The sequence below is a fragment of the Callorhinus ursinus genome, unplaced genomic scaffold (assembly GCF_003265705.2).
Source record: "Callorhinus ursinus isolate GAN/ISIS: 27379988/994484 unplaced genomic scaffold, GSC_fseal_2.0 scaffold12, whole genome shotgun sequence".
Taxonomy (NCBI): domain Eukaryota; kingdom Metazoa; phylum Chordata; class Mammalia; order Carnivora; family Otariidae; genus Callorhinus; species Callorhinus ursinus.
This window is the reverse complement of record NW_027397074.1, coordinates 84,644,034-84,666,285: the sequence shown is the minus strand read 5'-3', so window position 1 is coordinate 84,666,285 and position 22,252 is coordinate 84,644,034. Positions and strand designations below refer to the sequence as shown.

At 53.3% G+C, this 22,252-nt stretch overlaps 1 protein-coding gene and 1 pseudogene across 1 annotated transcript in view; one reads left to right on the top strand and one right to left on the bottom strand.

Annotated features, from left to right (window-relative positions):
• The window catches only part of ZNF282 (zinc finger protein 282), a 24,881-nt gene extending 2,629 nt beyond the window's left edge, over positions 1 to 22,252 (bottom strand). The window contains exons 1-8 of the mRNA XM_073898558.1: positions 21,873 to 22,252; positions 19,195 to 19,614; positions 12,490 to 12,616; positions 11,845 to 11,964; positions 10,168 to 10,287; positions 7,838 to 7,951; positions 6,170 to 6,283; positions 5 to 132 (exon numbers count right to left, since the gene is read on the bottom strand). Coding sequence (XP_073754659.1) covers positions 5 to 132; positions 6,170 to 6,283; positions 7,838 to 7,951; positions 10,168 to 10,287; positions 11,845 to 11,964; positions 12,490 to 12,616; positions 19,195 to 19,614; positions 21,873 to 22,037 — 1,308 coding nt within the window. The 5' untranslated portion in view covers positions 22,038 to 22,252. The remainder of the gene's footprint in view (positions 1 to 4; positions 133 to 6,169; positions 6,284 to 7,837; positions 7,952 to 10,167; positions 10,288 to 11,844; positions 11,965 to 12,489; positions 12,617 to 19,194; positions 19,615 to 21,872) is intronic.
• Positions 8,880 to 8,957, top strand: LOC141373941 (U4 spliceosomal RNA; annotated as a pseudogene).

Below are 22,252 nucleotides of genomic sequence, written 5' to 3'. Positions count from 1 at the left end.
CGTCGGGGGGCCCGGCGCCCGCCGCGTTCGCGTTCTCGGCCGCCGGGAGCACCGGCAGGCTGGGCGGAGCCGGCGGCGGCGGCGGCGGCTGCGGGCCGGGGGGCGGGTTCTTCACCAGCAGCAGGCCGTCACCTGGGGAGGAGGACACGGCGGAGAAGTGACACGCGGACAGCGCTCGGTCCGGGCCCCGCGCCCCCGCCGTCCCTGAGAGGGGCCCAGGTCCTTAACCGAGTTCCCCTGCGGCTCCGTGCGAGTCGCAGGCAACCTGGACCTCAGTTTCTCTGAAAAGTGAGGGGACTGAGCAAGACCAGCGGCCATGTTCCCTGGGGCTCTGGGGCTCCTGGACGCTCTGAGCTGCCCCAAGCCACCCGGCGTGGGGGGGGGGGGGAAAGCACCGGGAGTGCGTGGGGCAGGCAGCACGCAGTTCGGAGAGGGAACAGCTCCAGAAAGCAGGGGCAGGGAGGCGGGGATGCGTGTGGGGATGGAGCTATTCGGAAGTCCCGTTGGAAGGGAACTGGCAGGAAATAATAAGACTTAATTGCATTCTGATGTTCAATGCTAATTTATCCAAGGAGAATCTCTCCACTGGGGGGGGGGAAAGAATGTACCAGAACGTATCCAAGGTGAAAGCCAGACAGGAGGCCCACAGACCAACACCATGCTGCCATTTTCAGTCAGGTTTCCTCTAAGCAAGTGGCCTTCAGACCTGAACAGCAGCATGGTCCCGGGCCCACCCTGGAGTCTGACCCCATCTGCACCCTGACCACACGGGACCGGGGCTCTCTCCACCCCGGTGTGGAGGCAGCTGCCCCGTCAGCCTCCAAAGAAAGCGCTGTTGTGGCGCACACACTGCGGCCTTTTCCTCGGACCCTCGGGTCGTCCGCTACCTTGGTGGTCGGCGGGGCACCCAGTCCAGGCTCTGAGCAGCAGAGCAGCGTGCCAGGCCCAGCCCTCCAGACTTCTGCTTGAAGAACTCCTTTGTGTGCCCACTGTATTTAGGGGTCTTCTTACTCCTTCACCCACCCACCCCCACCTCAGGTGCCCATTCACAGTCCTCTCTCCCTGGAGGAGACCCTCCTCCACTGAGGGGCAGCTGGTGGAAGAATCTTTGTTCCTACCCCTGTTGGCATCCTCGGCCCAGGTCCCTTCTGCTCCCTGGAGGCCATTTCTCAGGCCACATCTACCATGCTCCGACCCCCTCCTCCCCCATGCGCATCAGTGTCTGACTGAGGCCCCTCCTCCTTACGCGACACCCCTAAGCACAGGGGGCCCAGCCTGCCCTCTCCATCCCCATCAAAACTGAGCAAGCAGAGAGCCCCCTCCACAGGACAGGGGTCAGCAGCCGAGACTGAAGTAACTCTCCTGGCCTCGATCCCGAGTGCCAGGCCTTCAGTCCTGGGGGACTGACTGTGGGCCTTGTCTGTCCCTCCACACAATCTGCTACTCTCACTCCTTCATAGGTGTTATTCTCAAGAGGACCCCAAGGAAACCACAAACATAGGAGCCCCCATCTCAGGGGCTGTTTCCCGGGAAACCCAGCCTGAAACAGTCCTAATCCTACCCTGATAACTCTTCAGACTCCGTGTGCGCGTCAATCCGCTTTTCTCACCCTTTGATCTCCCCTCCTGACCCAGTGTGGCTCCCGTGGTCAGCACTGGGGTCACTTGCCATGAAACGCCCTTTATGCCTCTGTTCCTCTCCTCTCCTCTGCCCTGCTTGCCTGGGGACCCCCAACCATGCTCAAGCAGCTGAAGACAGCTAGAAAAAATTGCACAAATCTCAAAAGCACCCCCTCCCCACCAGTGAGGTACCCTACTACACTTCTCAGTGTGCCCTACTTTTCCATCCTTTGCAAGAATGTCGTCACACCTTCTCCTTCAGCCTCTAAAGTGAGCACTTTTACTCTGGACCTAACTGGCCGGGAACTGATTCAGACAGAAGCACAGGACCTCGTTCTGGCTGATGACATTGAGGAGGAGGCTTCTGGGAGTCTCCTCACTCCTTAGAGTGCAGGAAGGATGGCCCTTCCTTTCTCTCTGGTCTGGAGGTGATTGCTTAGAACAGCTGCTGCCATCTTGCTCCAGCCACACCAAGGAAGCGGAGCCGAGAGCTGGAAAGAACCTGGGTCCCGGATGATGTAGCCCCATCCTTGCATCAACTGAGGCTGAAATTGAACTGCTTCTTAGTTCTATAGGAGAAGACAGGTCTTTGTTCCTCAAGGCAGTGTGAATCAGGGTTCTACAGCTAATGGGAGAGCAGCCTACTAGACAGAGGTCCAGTTATCCCCCAACTTAAAAAGAACACTCTCGCTGGACTCCATGTGCTCCCAGGCTCCAGCTAGAGTCTCACCTCATCTCTGACCTCATCTCTGTTCCTTTTCATACCAATATTCCTGGTGAGTACTCTACCCTTGCTTTTACCGTTTGCTTTCAAACTCTGACAGTCAGGCATGTGTCCTAGCACACCACCAAAACAACTTTTGCCAACAACCTCCAACCTGCCAAATCAATCCACCTGCCTCTTCCCAATCCGGCATATTCAACCCCTCCTTGTGTTTGAGCTAGTTGGCCCCTCCCTCTCTCTCGAGAGTCTCTTCTCTTAGCCTGGGTGATGCCCTTGCTCCTCTGGATTTCCTCCAGCCTCACACCTGGGCCTCTTTCATTCTTTGTCTACATTCTCCCTAGATCTCAGAGAAGCCCCAGCCTTAAAAGAGCCTCTGTGTAATTATTTAGCAGGCCTTTGTCCTTGGTTCCTAGGAGGTAGCCTCTAAATCCTTGGAATTTCCAGGGTGATAGGAGTGTCTTTGTTATTCGTGGTAGGCTCTGATGTTTTATGCTGACGGGGGTAATTCACGGTAAGTGCCTCAACAGTTTAAGCTAACTAAACAGTTTAAGCTAACGGGGAGGACTCAGGATGGGGGCTGGGTATGCCAGAAAGACCATCCACAGACAGGATTAGAGGGTTGGGCCTTTGAGCCCAACCTCTGGAGAGGGGACAGGCTAGAGAATGAGTTCACCTCATGGCCAGTAAGTAGTTCAATCAATCATAAGTATATAAAGAAACTCCAGTACAAACTCTGGACACAGAAGCTTGGGTGCGCTTCTCTAATGGGCACTACTCTGTGTATTGTCACACATCACTGTGCTGGGACAGTGACACTCCTGATCCCACAGGGAACAGACAACAGAAGCTCTGTGTTTAGGACCCTTCTAGAATTGGTCCTATGGATCTCTCCCTTTGGCAGGGTCTGATTTGAATCCTTTTGCTCTAATAAAACTAATTCTAAGTATAGTAGCTTTCCTGAGCCCTGTGAGCTGTTCTAGTCAACTGCTGAACCTCAGGGGTTAATAAGAACCCCTGGATTTGTGGCCAGCCAGTTAGGAGTGAGTGGGCTGGGGACCCTCGAACTTGCAGCTGGGTGTAAATAAGAGCAGTCTTGTGGAGGAGGGCCCTTCACCTATAAAGTTTGGTCTAATTCCAGGTAGTTGCAATGAGAAGTCGTTGCAAGCTACAACCCCCAAATTCACGTAGCCCCGAGCCCTTCCTTGAACTTCAGACCCTGCTACGTTCATCTGCCTACCTGATACCATCTCAGATCGAACAGGCCCAATGTAGAGCACTGGGTTTACACAGTAAACTGGCTCTTTCCCAGGACTCACCATTTCAGTAAAGGGCGCCGTTACTCTCCTGGTTCTTCAGGGCCCAACCCTGGGTGTCACTCTTGACTGCTCGCCCACCACACACAATCCCTCAGCAACACGTCCAGAGTCTGTCCTGAATCCAGTCCACTTCTCTCCCTGCGCACTGACCCCATCCCAACTCTGACCAATGGTCATCTCTTCACCTGCTCTGTACCAACCACTTTAGCTTCCTAAAAGGCTTCCCTGCTTCTGGCTCATGGTTCCCCCTGCACTGCAGTCCGTTCCTGAACTTATCTTCTTAAAATGTAAACTAGGGGGCACCTGGGTGGCTCAGGTGGTTCAGCGTCTGACTCTTGATTTTGGATCAAGTCATGATCTTGGGGTCCTGGGATTGAGTCCCAGTCAGGCTCCCTGCTCAGTGGGGAGATTGCTTCTCCCTCTCCCTCTGCCCCTCCCCCCTGCGCTCTCTCTCTCTCTCTCTCTCTCTCTAATAAATAAATAAAATCTTAAAAAAAAAACACATTCTTTAATATACAATTGAGGAATCCCTTTTACTAAAATATAACTTCCAATTAGGCTGAAGTCAAATAGGACACCAGGTCTTTCTTGCATACCCCTGGGGCTGGGGAAAGGAGTCTGGCAGGGACAGATACCCTATAGTTCTGTTTTACTCTCTACACCCACTACCCTCTCTCCTTCCAGCTCCTCTCCAGAAGACATGATTCCATGTCTTTAAACTTCAAAGAAATCACAGGTGAGATCCTAATTTCAACATTAACAAGTGGAAGGCAGGCCCACTTCGGGAGAAAGTCAAGAGGCTCTGGTGACTGGGCCTGTAGGAGGAGCATTTCCAGATGCTTCTGTCACCCAAACTCTGGGCACTGCCTCCCCAATGCTAAGGTTCGAAGGCCTCCCAGAGATAAAACATGAAGCAAATTATTCTATGACTCGGTGTATCCAAATTGAGGAGGTAAAATGATCTGGTCACTTGCAAAGTCTTGCAACCTCTGCACGGACTTCCCTAGATCCGTCCCCACAACCGCACAGGTCTCCAGGAAAAGGCTTGTCCAGGGCCACGTACTCCTAGCCGACTTGGAAAAATCAGACGGTAGCATCGAGGGACAAAGGTTTGGGCAGAATTCCTGGCATGAGGTTGGATGAACTAGTACGTATGCCTTCAAGGCCAGAAATAGTGGCCTGAGCACCGTCAAGAAAGAAGTGGAAATTGCTGGCACTTCTTCCCGTCCTCACAGACAGTGGCCTGGCTTCCCCTGTCCCATCCCCACCCCAGCAGCAGGTCAGAAGAGGAACCACTTTAAGTTCTGTTTGAAACAAGGGCATACTGCTCCTTGCCCACTCCGCCAGCCCCGGCCTGCCCTTCCAGACTGGACTAAATTTGTCTCAGACACTGGGATCCACTTACCTGACTTTTAAATGGCTTTCCAGATCAGAAATAATCTATGTCCTCAGCTCTGCCCTGGACTTTAAGCTCCCGGCGGGTGTCAGGAGTGTGCACAAGGAATATATTGTTTAGCTGTTCCTTCAACACTCTGACCAGCAGACGCTAAGTCAGCTGTCTTGAGAACAAGGAGATGGTAGTGGGTCTGGCAAGGAATGCCAGCCAGACGCTAAGTGTTAAATAATCCACAAACATATGCTTAAGGTCCCTGGCCAATAAGTGGAACTTCAAAAGAAGACCCAGGAGACCCAAGTCAGGTGAGACATTTGGTCCCATACCTGTTGTGGGTAAACAAAACAAAACAAAACCCCTCTCCCTAGCTGAGCTTCAGTAGCTTTACCAGTTACTGTGGGGTGCCCGCTCAGGGCTGGCTTGGGACTCCGGCCAGTGTTTTCTGGTACGTGAGCCACTACCACCATTACCTCTTGCTCAGGTACCAGTGGGTCAGCCCCCTCCCAGCCCACCCTCCTTTCCTTCCTCTTAGGGGCTGAACGACGTCCCGTGGAAAGACATGTTGAAATCCAAACCCCCAGGACCACAGAAAGTGACCTTATTTGGAAATGGGCTCTTCGCAGAGGTAATTAGTTAAGATGGGGTCAGACTGGACGAGGGTAGGCCCTGAAGACAGCCAGGTGAAGACAAAGACACGCAGGCAGAATACCACGAGGGACAAAGGTAGAGACGGAGCGACGCACCTACAAGCCAAGGGAATGCTAACCCTTGCTACAAAGACCAGAAGCTAGGGATAGGCAAGAAAGGGTTCCCCTATGGCTTTCAGAGAGGGCATGCCCCGGCTGACCCCTTGACTTTGGACTTCTGGTCTCCAGAACCGGAAGAGACAACACATTTCTGTTGTTTTAAGCCACCCAGTTTGTGGTACTTTGTTAAGTCAGCCCTAGGACAGAAATACACCGGCCATCCTCCAAAAGGAAAGGGGACAGTGCTCTGATACAGACGGGCGAAAGGCTGGCATGACAGAACATCACCTATGGGGGGTGGCGGGAGGCGGAGGCAAGGAACCATCCCCATGGACGAAAGACCAGGGGCCCCAGGGGGGCACGTTACTCACTGGGGCCAGAATCTAATCCGAGCTCTCCTTCCATTGAGTCGCGAGAGCCCCATGGGTACGGCTGTTCCTCCTGCTTGATCCATGACAGAATGTCGTGCGCTGAGATCAGAGACTCTGTTGATGGGAAGAAGGCAGTCTGAGATGCTGTTCACGTCCACTGAGCCTCCCATCAGAGGTTGGAGAACCATCACGTGCAGAGGTCCCTGCTGGCAGGGCACGTGGCGGTAGAGGTCTCAAGTTTCTCACTGGCCGTTCTCACCCTCCCTGCCCTCAGACGTGGCATCTTGCTTGTGCTACATGGGGAGCCGGCCAGGGAGGAGGCGGCCTGACCCAGTGTCTGTGCAGACGCACAACCGAGATCGGAACCTGCGTCTCCCAGCTCTGTCCACGGAGCCCCAGAGCAAACTCTGGGGCCAGAACAGGCCAGAGGGCAGCCTGCTGTCTGACGGCCCGCAGGACCAAGGGCTGAGTGGTAGGACTTCAGAACCAGCCTCCAGAGAAGCAGTGAACAAAGGAATCGAGAGAGGTGTAGACTGCTGACTCTACCAGGAAGGGTTGGCTGCCCCTCCTGGCCTGGACCCCTTCAGTTTCTCCACTGTGAAGTTGCAGGGTTTAAACAACAAGGAATGCTAGATTTGATGTCTGATCTTCTCTTCCTGGTATGTGGGGGAGGATGTGACTATGGGTCATAACCAAACAAGAGGACACTGCACTTCCCCAGCTGTGCAAGCACACACGTGCGTGCGTACACACCCACACACACACACACACGTGCACACACGCGCACACACATGTGTGTGCAGGCCCCAGACGGGTGGAGCTTCTTTAATGTTCTATATGCCTGGACCCTACCCAGAAGTTTCTTGGAAGACATTTAACTAGTGTTCACCCACGAAAACTTGCAGAAAATGTAAATTTCTTTCTTTCTGTCACAGAAATATACCCAACTTTTAAAAGCCTTTCTGGTTATACTTACTGTTCAAAACTGTCGTTGCAGAAATAATTTTAGTATCAGTTACGTTGACACAATAAATTAACAATTTAATGATTCATTTAAAAAAGTCCTCTGTTGGGGCGCCTGGGTGGCTCAGTCGTTAAGCGTCTGCCTTCGGCTCAGGTCATGGTCCCAGGGTCCTGGGATCGAGCCCCGCATCGGGCTCTCCCTGCTCAGGCAGGAAGCCTGCTTCTCCCTCTCCCACTCCCCCTGCTTGTGTTCCTGCTCTCACTATTTCTCTCTCTGTCAAATAAATAAAATTAAAAAAAAAAAAAAGTCCTCTGTACTTTATGAATGGTTATATTCTAAAATCTGTACGAAGTTGCTAACTGAAGAACATGCTGTTTTGTTTTTTTTTTTAAGATTTTATTTATTTATTTGACAGAGACACAGCGAGAGAGGCAACACAAGCAGGGGGAGCGGGAGAGGGAGAAGCAGGCTTCCCGCCGAGCAGGGAGCCTGATGCGGGGCTCGATCCCAGGACCCTGGGACCATGACCTGAGCCGAAGGCAGACGCTTAACGACTGCGCCACCCAGGCGCCCCAAACATGCTGTATTTTATTCTCTGAGCCTTTCATTGGCCTTTAACCAAAAGTGATCAGATTGATTTCCCTGCATACAAAGTTGAGTAAGAGTCTCCTTGTCTTTGATATTCATCCTGGTATCTTGCTCACCTGAATTGGGGTCCGTTGGAATATCTCTTTCTGCCAGATCCTGCTGATCCCATACGCATGGGTGCTCCTCCTGTTTAATCCGGGATAAGAGGTCCTGGGCAGAGGCCGGGGAGTCTGTGGGAAAAGAGCAACGGAGGCGTCAGGGGACATGAAATGCCTGCAAGTTTGTGTGCTGAGTAAATCTCTCATTTCCTGCAATTATTTCTTTTCCCTAAAATTCAGGCATAATTAAAGTATGCTAATTAATTAAAGGTTTAAGCAGGCTTGGCCTCAATTAATGGAGCTTTTCTGCAAATAAGGGTATACTATACGGGAGCGTCACTCACTGTGACTTCGAGAGAGTCTTTCTGTGCTTTGGGAACTTCAGTCCTTAGACTGAGACTCAGCTTGAGTACAGAGCACCACCATGGACAGAGGTATTCTTAAGGGGATTTTCCAGAACAGGCTGCCTTCCATGAAGCCATTTAGATCTACCACTTTATTGGGATTTTTCTTTTTCTTTTTAGATTTATGTATTTATTTTAGGGAGATAGAGAGAGACAGACAGACAATGAGCACATGAGCAGGAGGAGGGGGAGAGGGAGAGGGAGGGAATCTCAAGCAGACTCTGTGCTGAGCAGAGAGCCCCACGCGGGGCTCAATCTCACGACCCTCAGGTCATGACCTGAGCCAAAACCAAGAGTTGGACGCTTAACTGACTGCACCAGCCAGGCGCCCCTTATTGGGCTTTTTCTAAGGTGTATGCTACGTTTTTCCTCTGCGGTCTGTTAAAACTCATTTAACTTTATTGCCTTTTTTTTTTTTTTATATTTTATTCATGTATTTGACAGAGAGACACAGCGAGAGCAGGAACACAAGCAGGGGGAGAGGGAGAGGGAGAAGCAGGCTTCCCGCCGAGCAAGGAGCCCGATGCAGAGCTCGATCCCAGGACCCCGGGATCATGACCTGAGCCGGAGGCAGACGCTTAATGACTGAGCCACCCAGGTGCCCCAACTTTATTGCCTTCTTATCTCTTACAGATTTCTTTGAAGATATTAATACTAGCTTTGCACAGTGGCAGTATCGTAGCCAATGAGGTTTATTCGAGGCGTGATTATTGTTAATTGAAGATATTAATACTGTGCCGCCGTCCAGGAGCATGCTTGATGGAAAGGGACCAGCCTTTCCCCCACTCAGATGCTGCTATCACTTACCTGGGAGTGTGAGGCTCTGACTAAGGGGTGGCTAAGGTTTGTGGAGCTCTAACCTGTGGCTAAGTATGTTACTAGATCTTGTGATGGGTAATTCTGTGACAGCCAGGCCACAGTACACACATAGTTGGCCAGACATTATTCTATTTTTTTTTTAAGATTTTATTTATTTATTTGTCAGAAAGCGAGAGATCACAAGCGGGGAAAGCAGCAGGCAGAGGGAGAAGGAGAAGCAGGCTTCCTGCTGAGCAGGGATGTGCGGTTCGATCCCAGGACCCTGGGATCATGACCTGAGCTGAAGGCAGATGCTTAACCGACTGAGCCACCCAGGCGCCCCCACACATTATTCTAGATGTTTCTGTAAACGGATTTTATTTTTTGAGAAGATTTACATTTCAATCAGCAACCCCTGCCTTCCATGATGTGGGTGGGCCTCATTCCAACAGGTGAAGGCTTCCATAGAAAAAAACAGACCACCCCCAAGGAAGAGGGAATCCGGCCAGAAGACTGTGCTGGGTCTGCAGCCTGCAGATTCTGGACATGCCAGCCTCCACAATCACTGAAGGCAGTTCCTTAAAATCAGTCTGTCTGTCTGTCTCTCTCTCCACACACAGATACATACCCATACACACCCTGTGGATCCTCTGGAACACCCTAATACACATATGCTCTCAGAGGCTTCTCACACAGAGTCCAGCTGTAACGTAACCTAAGAGGACCCCTGCCCCGCCCCCGACTACCCCATGGCACAGAGGTAATAACCCATAAATACTTGTTGAAAACAATGAAAGCTCTTCCCAGTCAGGAGCAGGTCCTATGGACTGATATATTCCCCAACCGCAGCACCTCATCATGAAGTTTCTTACACTTAGCACTTCTGCCTGATGCTCCTCTTCAAGGGGAGGAAGGAATAGTTAAAAACTGATATAAAAAGAGAGGTAACAGACAAGCTAAGCCCAGATGTGCTATGTTTGTGCCCTACGGGAAATCCTGTCTCTCTGCCCATTCCAGACCCAACTCTTACATTTCCAGCTCTGGCCTCTGGTCTGCCACACACGACGGATGATGCTGGGGGCCTGCAGACCATGCTGGCCCTTTCCGCTCCCTCCTTGGCTTAGGGCGGCTACTGGGCTCACTCACCAGTAATGGACTCCGTGGGGATGGCTCTTTCCTCCAGGCCCCGCTGACCCCGGACACATAGGGCTTCCTCCCTTTTGACCTGCGAGGATGAATCCTGTGCAGACACCAGGGGCTCTGCTCCTGGGGAGAGAGAAGGATGTCATTTGGTGTTTTTTCTGAACAATCATCACCCAGATGTTCTTGGGGTCAGAAATGCAGCTGACTGCACCTATCAGCACGGGAGCCTCGGGCTCCTGTGGGCAACTGTGGGAAGCAGAAGGTTCTGGGAGCAGAAAAATAATCAGTATTCAGGACAAAGGGGTAGGCCAAACCGCGAGATGAGGTGTAATGAGGCCCGGAGAGAGTTCCAAAAAAACGGCCCAGCCTGGGTTTGGTGCTAATCAGGACAAGGCCAGAAGTTTGACCTCTGTGTACAAGATGTTCATTTTCATTTCTCACCCCAGTCAGAGAGGTGGCCACACACACACACACACACACACACACACACACACACACACACACACCATTACCAGCCTTCCGCCTGGCCCCATCCTGGATGGATAATGCAGCGTCCTCACACATACAGGACAATGATATATCCTCTCTGTAGACCCCAAGATGTGACAAACAGGGTGTATCCTTCTGATGTTCTGTGGTGCGACGTACTAGCCCTGAGAGCAGGCGGCTCAGGTGGCCGGGGGGGATCAGAGGAGGAACCGGAAGACTTGGCTCCTGGTTTCCACTGTGCCCCCAGCCCAGCAGGTGAGGCAGCCGACCTCTCTGGCTCTCGGCCTGCTCGCTCCACCCACAACACGGGCACAGTGGTCACTGTGCCAGTGCACGCACAGGGATGGATGACAACTAGGTGACACTGCTGAGGTCCAGGGCCGTAAGCGTGAAGGGCTGCCCCAGCTGCTGACCTCAGCCCCTGCAGGGCTTGAAGAGGGGGAGCAGGCCGCCAGATGAACTGTCCACAAAGGGCAAATGCACAGAGACAGAGTTGATCAGTGCTGGCTGGGGGCCGGGGGCTGGGGGGTGTGGGAGTGACTGCTCACGGGTCCGGGATTTCCCGCGATGAAGACGTTCTGGAATTAGATCATGGTGATGGCTGCACAACTTTGTGAACCCCCGAATTATACACTTTAAAAGGGTGACTTTATTTATGGCATATGAATTATATTCCAATAAACAGAACAAACTGGAAAGGAAGGGGCTGCCTCTGAGTGACCTTCTAAAGGAACTTCCAGAAGTGGGGCGCCTGGGTGGCTCAGTCGTTAAGCGTCTGCCTTCGGCTCAGGTCACGGTCCCAGGGTCCTGGGATTGAGCCCCGCATCGGGCTCCCGGAGCCTGCTTCTCCCTCTCACCCTCCCCCTGCTTGTGTTCCCTCTCTCGCTGTGTCTCTGTCAAATAAATAAAAAATAAAAAATCTTAAAAAAAAAAAAAAAGGAACCTCCTGAAGAAGGGCAGAGTTTGTATGATAAGGCAGAGAACACAGTTCAGGCTCGGCTGCACCAAGGGCAGCACCACTCAGGAGAGCTGAGGGCCTGACGAAAGGCCTCCGGGGCACAGCCAGGACTATAGCCCTGGAACCTTCCATCCCAGCGAGAGCTGACCAGGGGCAGCGCTGTCAGGAACTACATCTCCTCGGCTCCTCTCCTGCCCTGCCCTGGACCTGGGGCTCTTTTCAGCTACCATCACCTGTGTCTGGATCCATTAGGATTTCTCTCTCTTCTGGGTCACGCTGCTCCCACACGCAAGGCTCTTCCCTGGGCTCCACCTGGGATGGAGCATCTGGCTTGGGCACTGCACCCTCCGTGTCTGGAATGAGTTGGAGGGGAAGGAAGGACACACAATGAAGTTGACCAACGGATCCAGATCAAGGGCAGCCGCAGAAGTCTCCCCAACCCAAGACCCCCTCCCCAGCAGAGAGCCCCTCTCGGTGGTCGCTGATACCTATGTCAGCTCATCTCTTAGAAGGAACCCTGAAAACAAGCCAACAGATCCCCAATTTCCAGTGTAGAAATAGCGGGACTCCGAAAGCCAACAGCAGACAGACTGTGGCTCATCCATGGGGAGGTAGCATATAGTCACATGCCAATGATGCAGTCTGGCCGTATTGCGGAACAAAAGCAGTGCGGAGCTCAATGCTATAGTGACAGGCCCTGTCCGTTCCTGGCTTTCTAACTGTCATCTTGTTATACTCATTCTATCTTTATAGTGTTATGAGCAGGTAGTTACCTGCGTTTCCATTAGGGATGAACACAAACACTTTGCCGGGGCTGATAAGCGTTTTACTGCCCTCTGCGCAGACTGCTTGCCCTGGAGGAGGGAAGGGGCTCTTACCCAGGGACATCAGGGTTTTATAGTTCTCCTTAACAAGGTTGTTGTAAAGCTCCTTCTGCCATTCGTCCAAGTTCTTCCACTCATCCTCAGAGAAGTAAACAGCGATGTCGACAAACGTCACGGGAACCTTGGCCAAGAAGAGTTTTAGTCTGACACCTGCTTGCTTCTCCCCACAGCCTCCCCTCCGTCGGCCACAGGGCCCCTTCTACCCTAGAGCCTGCTTCTGCTTGCCATGGCTCCCCATCCCCCAAATCCCAGCCCAGTCCACAGGAGTGGAGTCAGCCCACTCTATTCCTGATCTTCTCGTGCTCCCCAAACAAGGATGGTCAACACTAACTTTTTTTTTTTTTTTTTTAACGCATTTAAGCATATCCTCTGTAATTCCATGTTTAGGGAACCTGGGTCCCTGAAGGTAAAGCCAATGTCAATGTGCTGCTTTCGGCACTCAGGGTGACAGAGGTGTGGAAGGTTCTCCAAGAGGGGATCAGTGAGCCGAGTACAGTAAAACCCTGTTACAAAACCTGTCTTTCCAGTCAGGTTACCTCCGTAAGGTACACAGTTACATTTCTGTCATTAAAACATGTAAATCTAAGGGCATGCGCTAGAGCTCCAGGGTCTTGATCTGTTTCGTTCAGTGCTATATCCCAAGCATCTAGAAGCACAGAGTCTGGAGCCAGTAAATATTTGTTGAATACGATGAGTGGCTGGCTGTTGCCAATACTAGAAAGTTCCACCGCAGCCTGAGTCATCCATCCCAGATGCCGGGCCCCTGTTATTCTAGGTGGTCTCGTCTGTTCTATAAAACTATTACTTCGGTTTGACAACGGTCCTCGTCGGGACTCATCTCGGATGCTCAGCAGCATGGCCTGGCCTTGGCCCACATCGTTCAGAACTGTTTCACTTCATGACTTTAACGTCTGGACTTCCCTTCTCGGACACCCAGCCCTGCCCCCGCCCACCCCCCACTCTCACACCCACGGGACCAGCCTTCCACTCGCACTCAGAAATCCAACCCCTCCCTTCTCCCCGGCCCTAATCTGAGTCCACTGGTCTTCGCACCTGCACACAGGGCCAAAGGCAGCCTATGTGGCACCTCCGTACCCATTAGGAAAACGACCAGCCCTCTGCGCTCCAGGCTCACTGGTGTCCAGCTCGGTGAGTGCGCAGTGCCTTTACACAAATTAGAAATACCTGCTCTCACATCAGCTGCTCATGACCCTGCGGGTATCCTGTGCAGGTGTGGTGTGCGCAGCTGTATGTCACCCACTGACTGAGAGCTCACCCACCACTCATCTTTAGAGACAGAACAGAACTTTTAATTTCCTGGACCTTCCACCAGACTGGGGCATATCCCCAAGCCACGAAAACCGATACAGACCACCTTCTTCATTTGCATGTCCTGCCCCTGGACAAAAGTCACACAGTTCTGCAGGCGACACCCTCCCTACATTCATACCGCTTGTCCCACCCAAGGCTGCTTTGGAAGCCTCCGGTGGATCTTGTGGCCCTCTCCTGTGCTCTCTGGGAGGCTTCTTCCAAACTCTCCCCTCTCCCCAGCCCCTCCCCAGTCTTCCCCATTTGTCCTGGATCCTGACTCCCTTGCCCTTCTCACCAAGCCAAGCCCCCGCTAACGTGCCCCTCATTTCTCCTCCAGCCCCTGCCTGTGAAACTCAACTCAAACAAACTTTTCTCTTTGACATCTCAGGCTCTCCCTCTCTAGTGGCTTTCCCTTGCGGGTCATCCAACCTCAGATGAACCGCCACTCAACTCTGTCATCTCAAGCGACTCTACCCTCCTTCTTCACTTGAAACACCCCAAGAGGCATGCTTTGTGTTTCCTTCTTCACGATCCATGCATCCTTTAACGCCTTAAAATCTGTCGATGAACCCCCCATGCTCTGAAACCACACCCTGGAAGGCCGTCAGCAGCCTCCTGTTAACCCTTACCCTTTCAGACCTCTTCGCAAGGGCAGTTCGCCTTTCTGGAATCTTCTCCTGCTTGTTTTCCACGACTCTGCTTCCTCCTGCCCACTCAGCTTACTGCCTTCTCTTCCTCCCCCAACCCCAAGGTTCTGCCCTTAGCTTTCCCTGTCCCTTCATTTTTTCCTCAGCAAGGTCATTCTTTGCACAACTTCAGTGGTTACCTCTTTGCGGACGATACTCTTCAGTTTTCCGTGTTCCCTTTAGAGTTCAGATTTCAACAGCCCTCTGAGGGGCTCCGTTTAATCACTTCTTAAGTACCTCAAACTAAATGTATCCAACACCAAGTTCATCATCTTTTCCAACATGCCAACTCCTCTGCCTCACCTCACCATTTTTATGAAGAGTCACAATTCTGGAATCATATTCTCACAGTTGGAAAGAGACATCACTACATAAAAACTTCCCTGTGCCAGGATACAGCAGAAGTCCGAGACCGGCCAGAGACGGCAGGGAGCCTACAGTCTAGCTGGACAGAAAAGACTGCCTGTGAATTATCTGTCAGCCAATTAACAGACACACTAGAATCCAGGAGGCACAAAGGATCTGATAGACAAGAGCCTTCCTTGAATCTGACAAAGAGAATGCACTTAGCATGGCCAACAGTACACAATGAATTATAACTATTAATAGCAACATTAATTAACTCTCTCATGGTGCTTTATGGGGGTGGGTTTTAAAATATGCCCACAAATTCTTTGGCAGTCCCTTCAAAAAGTAGAGCCTAATATTCCTCCCATTGAGCGTGGGCAGGATTTAGTGACTTGCTTCTAACAAACACATTAAGGAGTGATGTGTACAATTTCTGAGACTAGGTCATAAAAGACAGGACAGCTCCATCCGGGTCTCTCTCTTGGCTCACCCACTCTGGGGGGAGCCAGCTGCCATGTTGTGAGGACATTCAAGCAGCCATGTTGGGAGGTCCACACAGTGAAGAACTGAGGCTCTGCCAACAGCCAAGTGAGTGGGCCGTCCTGGAGGCAGATCCTCAGGCCTCAGCCAGGTCTTCAGATCACCACCAACTCAGTCAATAGCTTGATTATAACTTCATGAGACTCTGAGCCAGAATCACTCAGCCAAGCTGCTCCTGAATTCCTAACACACAGAAACTGCAAGATGGCAAATAATTACTTTTTTTAGGCTGCTAAGTTTTGGGAGTAGTTTGCTACACGGCAATAGAAAACTAAGATGACAGGTGCGCCTGGGTGGCTCGGTCGTTAAGCGTCTGCCTTCGGCTCAGGTCATGATCCCAGGGTCCTGGGATCGAGCCCCACATCGGGCTCCCTTGCTCCACGGGAAGCCTGCTTCTCCCTCTCCCTCTGCCCCTCCACCCTGCTTGTGTTCCCTCTCTCGCTGTGTCTCTGTCAAATAAATAAAATCTTAAAAAAAAAAAAAAGAAAGAAAACTAAAACGACAGGGTACATAGTGTTGTCCATCCACAAAATCAGTGAATCCTCACAACCCGTGTCATAAATGTGTTATCATCTTCATCTTATAGATGAGAGAACACTGAAATTCAGGGTGACCAGCTGGGCATTTACTTACAAAATTATTTACTTATACTTTACTTCTTTCCAAAAGATAGTGAGACCTAGAAGACCCAGTCCCTCACATGAAAGTGGGAGCTCTCCAGCTGGACAGTCACTCAGCACACACTTTCTGGATACTGACTGAAGCCGGTGCAGTTATAGGCAAGGAGACACAGCGGTGAACCAAGCAGAAATTGCATTCTGGCCAGGGAAGACCATCCAAGAAGACAAAAAAAGAAGTAAATATTTAAGGTGCCCGATGGTACAGTGCTTTGGAGAACATGGGAGCAGGGACGGGGAAAAGAGAGTGCTGGGACTGGGGGGATGTGGTTCTTTGGTGCTGGGGGGCCATGGGAGGGCAGACCTTCCATGGAAGCGATGGGGAGGGAGCTAGGCAGGTTCCCAAGGAGGGAGCTTTCCTGTGGAGGGAGGTCCCTGAGGTGAGACTGTGTGGCTGGAAAGGAGTGGACAAGATGGGCGGAGGGCAGATGAGGTCAGAAAGGTGGGGCCCGAGAGGGGGCCCCTGACAGAACGGGGGTTTTTATGCTGCATGAGGTAGTAAGCCAGTTGGGGGTTTTAAGCAGAGGTAACCGATTTATATTTTTAAAGGATCACTCTGGCTACTGTGCTGAGAACAGATCGTATAGGGTGAGGGACAAGGACGGAGACAAGAACACCAGGCAGGAGGCCACGGCAACTATCAGAGGCGAGGTGACGGGGTCTCTCACCAGACGATGGTGGGAGCAGTGGAGGTGGAAAGGAGTGGTCAGCCTGGGGACAGTATTTTGAAGAAAAGTCAGACGGCATTTACTAATATATCAGAAGAAGGGCTGAGAAAGAGAAGAAGCAAACATGACCCCAAAGTTTTTGGCTTGAGCCACTGGAAGGGTAGCGCTGTCTTCACGGAGACGAGGATGGGGTAGAACAGGTTTCAGGCAGAAGATGGGAGCTCGGTTTGGTCATGTTAAATCTAAGATATTTACCGAGTCCCGCTGCATTAGCAGGTAAGCATGTGAATCTGGCATTGAAGACGTCTGGGCAAGAGACAGGGAGAGAGTGGGCGGGGGAGACTGCATTTGGAAGCTGACAGGACACAGGCTGCATTTAAAACCCCGAGACTTGAGTGCAATCATGAGGGAGGGAGTGTAGATAATAAGCCAAAGGTCATTACCCAGCCCTGGACCACTCCAAACATAAAAGGTCGGGAAAAGAAGGTGAAGCCCGTGAAGGAGACTGAGCAGGAGCCACTAGGAGATAGGAACAGAATCAGGGGAGGTCACCTGGAAGCCCCGTGAAAAGGTGTCTCAAGGAGGGGGTGGCCACCTGCATGCGATGCCACCTTCAGGGCAGAGAAGATGAAGGGAGAACTGAGTGTGGACATCATGAGGTCGTTGGCAAGACCAACAGGATGGAGAGGTGGGAGCAGAAGCCTGATTGGCAGAGACTCCAGAATGATCCAATCACCACCTTACTGGAATACTGAGAATAGAGGAACACGTTCAATGAGACCGTGGAGGACGCAGCAGCAGAATCCGGACAGTCAGAAACTCAAGAGTATGTGAGGCCTAGTTTCTTCTACAGATGGATTTCAAGGAAAAATGAGAGAGATGAAGGAGGAGCTGACAGATTTAACAAGACTTCAAAGACATAGCCCCCTCTTAAGTTCTGATTCAGACAAACTAATAGAAAACAAATTAAACCATGTTTGGAAGACAAGAACATTTGAACACTGATTGGATACTTGAGTAGGCGGAGGCTTTTATGGCCGTGGTAGCAACACTGAGGTCATATTTCAGAAAAAGAGTCTCTACCTTCCAGAGCTACACATTGAAATATTACCAGAAAAAAAAAAAAAAGAAAGAAAAAAGACTGACACCTGAGATTGGCTTCAAAATAAAACAGGAGGGGATGTGGGTGGGGGCTTTAGAGGAAACAAGACTGGCCAAGAGCCACCAGCTGTGGAAGCTGGATGATGGGTCCATGATGGTTCCTCACACTATTCTATGTACTTGTGTGGATGTCTGAGTTTTCTATAATAAAAAGGTTAAAAAGGACAGGGAGAGAAGGAACTGGACACAGCAAATACATGTTTAAGGAAGTCTGCTTAAAGAGGAGTAGAGAAATGAGGCACTAACTGCAGGGAGAGGTAGAGCCTAGGGAGATTTTCATCACAGAGATGGGTGATGTTCTAGGACATCTAGAACGACCAGTAGGAGGAAGAGTTGATGACACAGAGGAGAATGGGGGGAAGGCAGGTGGGTGGGGGAGTCAGCACAGGGGGGAAGGGTGGGCCGGCGAGGCTGCCGGAACAGGGAAGGCAACAGGCTCGAGGAAGCATCGGGTGGATGAGGGTCATGGCTGAATGTGTGCCTCTTGTGGTGACTCCATGTTCTCGGTAGACCAGAAGGCTGGGTCATCGATTGACAGTACAATGTTGATGATCCAGTGCATAGGAGGGTTGGGGTGGGTGCAGGAGGCGAGGGAATGGGAGGGGGGGAATGGAACATGAATTCTGAGCTGCAAGAAAGGCCGCAGAGGGGATGGTCACAATTTCCTAGCAATTCCAGTTTGTGTGGTTTGTCTCAGCCGCGTTCAAATGAGCATGTACAAAGATAACCAATGACAAATGGTCCTCTGTAGGTGCCAAGTGGAAAACCCAAGCATGACGAGCGGCAGGAGTCTGCAGACACCCAGATACCTCGGGGGTACTGGGAAAGGTGACAGGAAAGCCTGACAGACAGAAGCAGGCAGATTCTGTGGGGAATGGGTGGAGGGCAGCCTCATGGGGGTGGAACATTCATGACTCAGTTATTTAAGTGGAGGCAGGCTTTAAGAGACACTGAAATCAGGGGCACCTGGGGGGCTCAGTCAGTTGAGCGTCCAACTCTTGATTTTGGCTCAGGTCATGATCCATGATCTTGGGGTCATAAGATCGAGCCCCACGTCCAGCTCCACGCTCAGGAGAGTCTGCTTTAGATTCTCTCCCTCTTCCTCTGCCCCTCCCTCCCTGCTCCCCACCCCGTGTACTCTCTCTCTCTCTCTCTCAAAAAACAAAAAGAGAGAGAGAGAAAGACACTGAAGTCATACAAGAGGGAGCCAGAAAATTTTGTGGGAAGGACCGGCCGAATGAAATTGAGAGTTTCGTTGACGTGTGCTGGTCCTCACTTCCATCCCTGTCCCTGGGGACCACCACGTACCTTGGGGACCTCCCCCTTGCTGCCCGGGGGCAGCCTCAGGACCCAGAAGTTCCTGTTCCTCAGCAGGTTCTCCATGTTCTCCAGCCGCCTCTGCAGCAGCCCGTACTCCTGCAGCAGGGTCCCCAGCACGGCCCACTTGCTCTCCATGTGGTTGCCGAACTCCACGGCCGTCTTCTCGCAGTCGGCCAGCTTCTTCTCGGCCGTCCCTGTCCGCCCCTCCAGATTTAGCAGCTGGCTGGCCTGGGCCTCCACCTTCCTTTCCACAGCCTGGATGGCGGCCACCACGGTCCAGAGTGAGATCTCTGCCGTGGGCAGCTGGGGCTCTCTCATCATGCGGTCAGGGAAGACAGGTGCCCTGTCTGGGAAGGGCGGGAACTGGAAAGGCATCGGTCGCCGGGCATCCATGTCCCACTCTTGAGCCTGTGTGCAGGGGGAGAAAGTGACAGTGGGAGGCTGAGAGCCTATGTGAGGCGGGAAGGGGGGCCGGGGAACAGAGAACAACTAATGAGACGCCACAGACTCTCGCCCCTCCACCGTGCCCCCACCCCCCAGGCTACGGTGTTCATTCCTGGCCCCAGCACTAGCTCGAGGAGCCACCCGGCCAACCTTCCCATCAAGATTGGTCACTCGTTTACCCACCTGACCCTTCGTAAGTCAAGGCTGCAGACCCCCGCCTGCAATGTCACCTGCCGCTTTCACAGCGCAGCTGTCTCCTCGGGGGCTAGACCTGATGATGAACTCTCTCTCGAGTCACCTAGTGCCTTCTGATTCAAAGTAAGAATGCTTGCCTAAGTCACCTGACCCTAATCTCCCCTGCAATCTCCAAGCAGGTTAGGGCAAGAATGATGATCTCTGCTTTAATGATGGAATTGAGGCACAGAAATGTGGCTGGTCATTCCACGGCTCCTGGTGTCACTGCCCACGGGAGCAGAGCTAGGTGCTGCGGGTAACAAAAGCACGGTTCAGGTAAGTGCTGCCCCCATACCCGGCAGCTGTGACCAACGGAGACCCCAGAGAGCCCAAGTGAGTGAGCAGACGAGCAGCCTTTTTTCCATATCCAACTCCTGATTCATATTTTCTAAAATGAAAATAGGTTTGCCAAAAAACGTCATTCGCTAAAGAGGGGACATGCCTGAGAGAAGACTTTCCAGTCTGCTTCCTGCCCCTGGAAGGTGAGGCCCCATGGGTCTGCGTTGGGAGCTGAGCCCTGTGACCAAGAGAGGGTGGTCCCAGTTCCCTGGTGACCGGGGAACTGGCTCCACACCGTATACCAGTACCCAGGGCTTCCTGGCCAACAGCAGGGCTGCTAGCCCACTCTCCTTGCCATGTGGGATGGCAGGTGTCATTTTCTTTCCTCCCTGTCGCTGCTGATGAGGCCCTCAGGCTGGGCAAAGCGGAGGCCTGCTGCTGAGAGGCGACGTGGGCAGGCCAGGGACACGCATGCCAACTGCCCTAACTCAGAACAGCTGTGACAGCCGCAGAGGAACACCCCACTGCTTCCAGGGACTTGCTCCGAGATGTGGGCTAATGAGGAGCAGGGCCCTGGGTGCCAGGCCTCGCCAAGTAAGGAGGCCGTGCTTCCATCAAAGCCATCCATCTGAGCTCAGGCAGGCCTCGCTCCTGACGGCCCAGAGGAGACAAGGGCTGACGGTGGAAGTTCAGAGCGTCACCAGGCCCAAACGACTTTTGGAGGGTTTGGAGAGGTAAGGCCGAAAAAGGATCCCACACAGCAACTCCTGGCTAACTGGTCAGAGCCGGTGGAGACGCGGGCTAGAAGCAGAGGGGCTTCTGCAGGGTCAGCCCAGGGTCAGTTCCCACACTCGCCCGGGGAACACGACTCAGCTCTCGATCAACACCACCGCCTCACGTTGTACACAGTACACAACTCCAAAGCACTGACTCTCAAAACTCGGGCGCACACTGAGATCCTTATGAAGCTTCAAGAACTGACGGGTGTCTACTCTCCACCCAGAGACGCCGATTTCACTGGCTGGGGACGAAGTTTGGGCGTCAGGAGTCTTAAAAGCTGCTCAGGTGACTCCAGTGTGTAGCCAAGTTTGCCAACGGCAAAGTCACCTCTCAATGGCCCCCTTCCTCCGTCACACCCGATGCAAAGGAAAAGTGAATGACACGTTATACTTGGTGAGAGATGGCAATACAACATTAATACAAATCTTTTTGTCCAGGTGGCTAGGGTGTGAACCCGATGGGGCACTCCGGTGCGCACACAGCCGGGGCCCGGGCACAAGTGCGCGAAGAGGAGCCCGGGCCGGGGTGCGGGCCGCGGTCACGGCTCCGCTACGTCCCCGCCGCCTTCCCCGCGGGGCCTCCTCCGGGCGCGGGCACCGGGCCCGGGCAGCACGCGGCCTCGGGGCCTGCTGCTCGGCGGCGCGCGCGGGCCGGGCCTGCTCCGGCACCGGGGCCGGGCGCGGGACTCGGGGCCGGGCCTGCTGGGGGCCGCTGCGCCCCGCCTGCCGCGCGAGTCCGCCCGCGCCCCGGCCCACCCCGGGCCTCCGATTCGGCACCCGCACACCGAGAGCCCTCCGGAGCCGACCCCCCCCCCCCCCCCCGCCCCCAGGCGCCCGCAGCCCCGCGCCCGCAACCCCAGCCCCGCAGCCCCGCGCCCCGCCCCCACGGCCAGGCGGCGCGGCCATGGCGCTGGGCGGGGGTGCACCCACCTGCATGGGCGGCATTCCCTCGGCCATTTCCCCGCGCAGCGCCGGCTCCTGGTGGCAGACCTCCTCCGGGGGCAGAGCCTGGGCCCAGCTCCAGCTCCCGCTGTCCAGCCCCAGGCCCTGGATGCCCAGCTGCTGAGGCTGCGGCCGTGTTGACACAAACTGCATCCTGGGAGTGCTGTTCCCCGCTCGGGCCGGCCAGGGAGAAGAAGAACGTTTTCCAGGCGCCTTCCCCCTCGCCGGGGCCGGACAGCTCCATCTACAGCCCGTAGGAGCAAACAGTCCCCTTCGGCGGCGCTCCCCGCCCCTGCGCAGCCAGCTTGCCAGCCAATGGTCTCCGAGCTCCTGCCCGCCTGCGGGGACCGGCGGGGGCCACTTCGGGG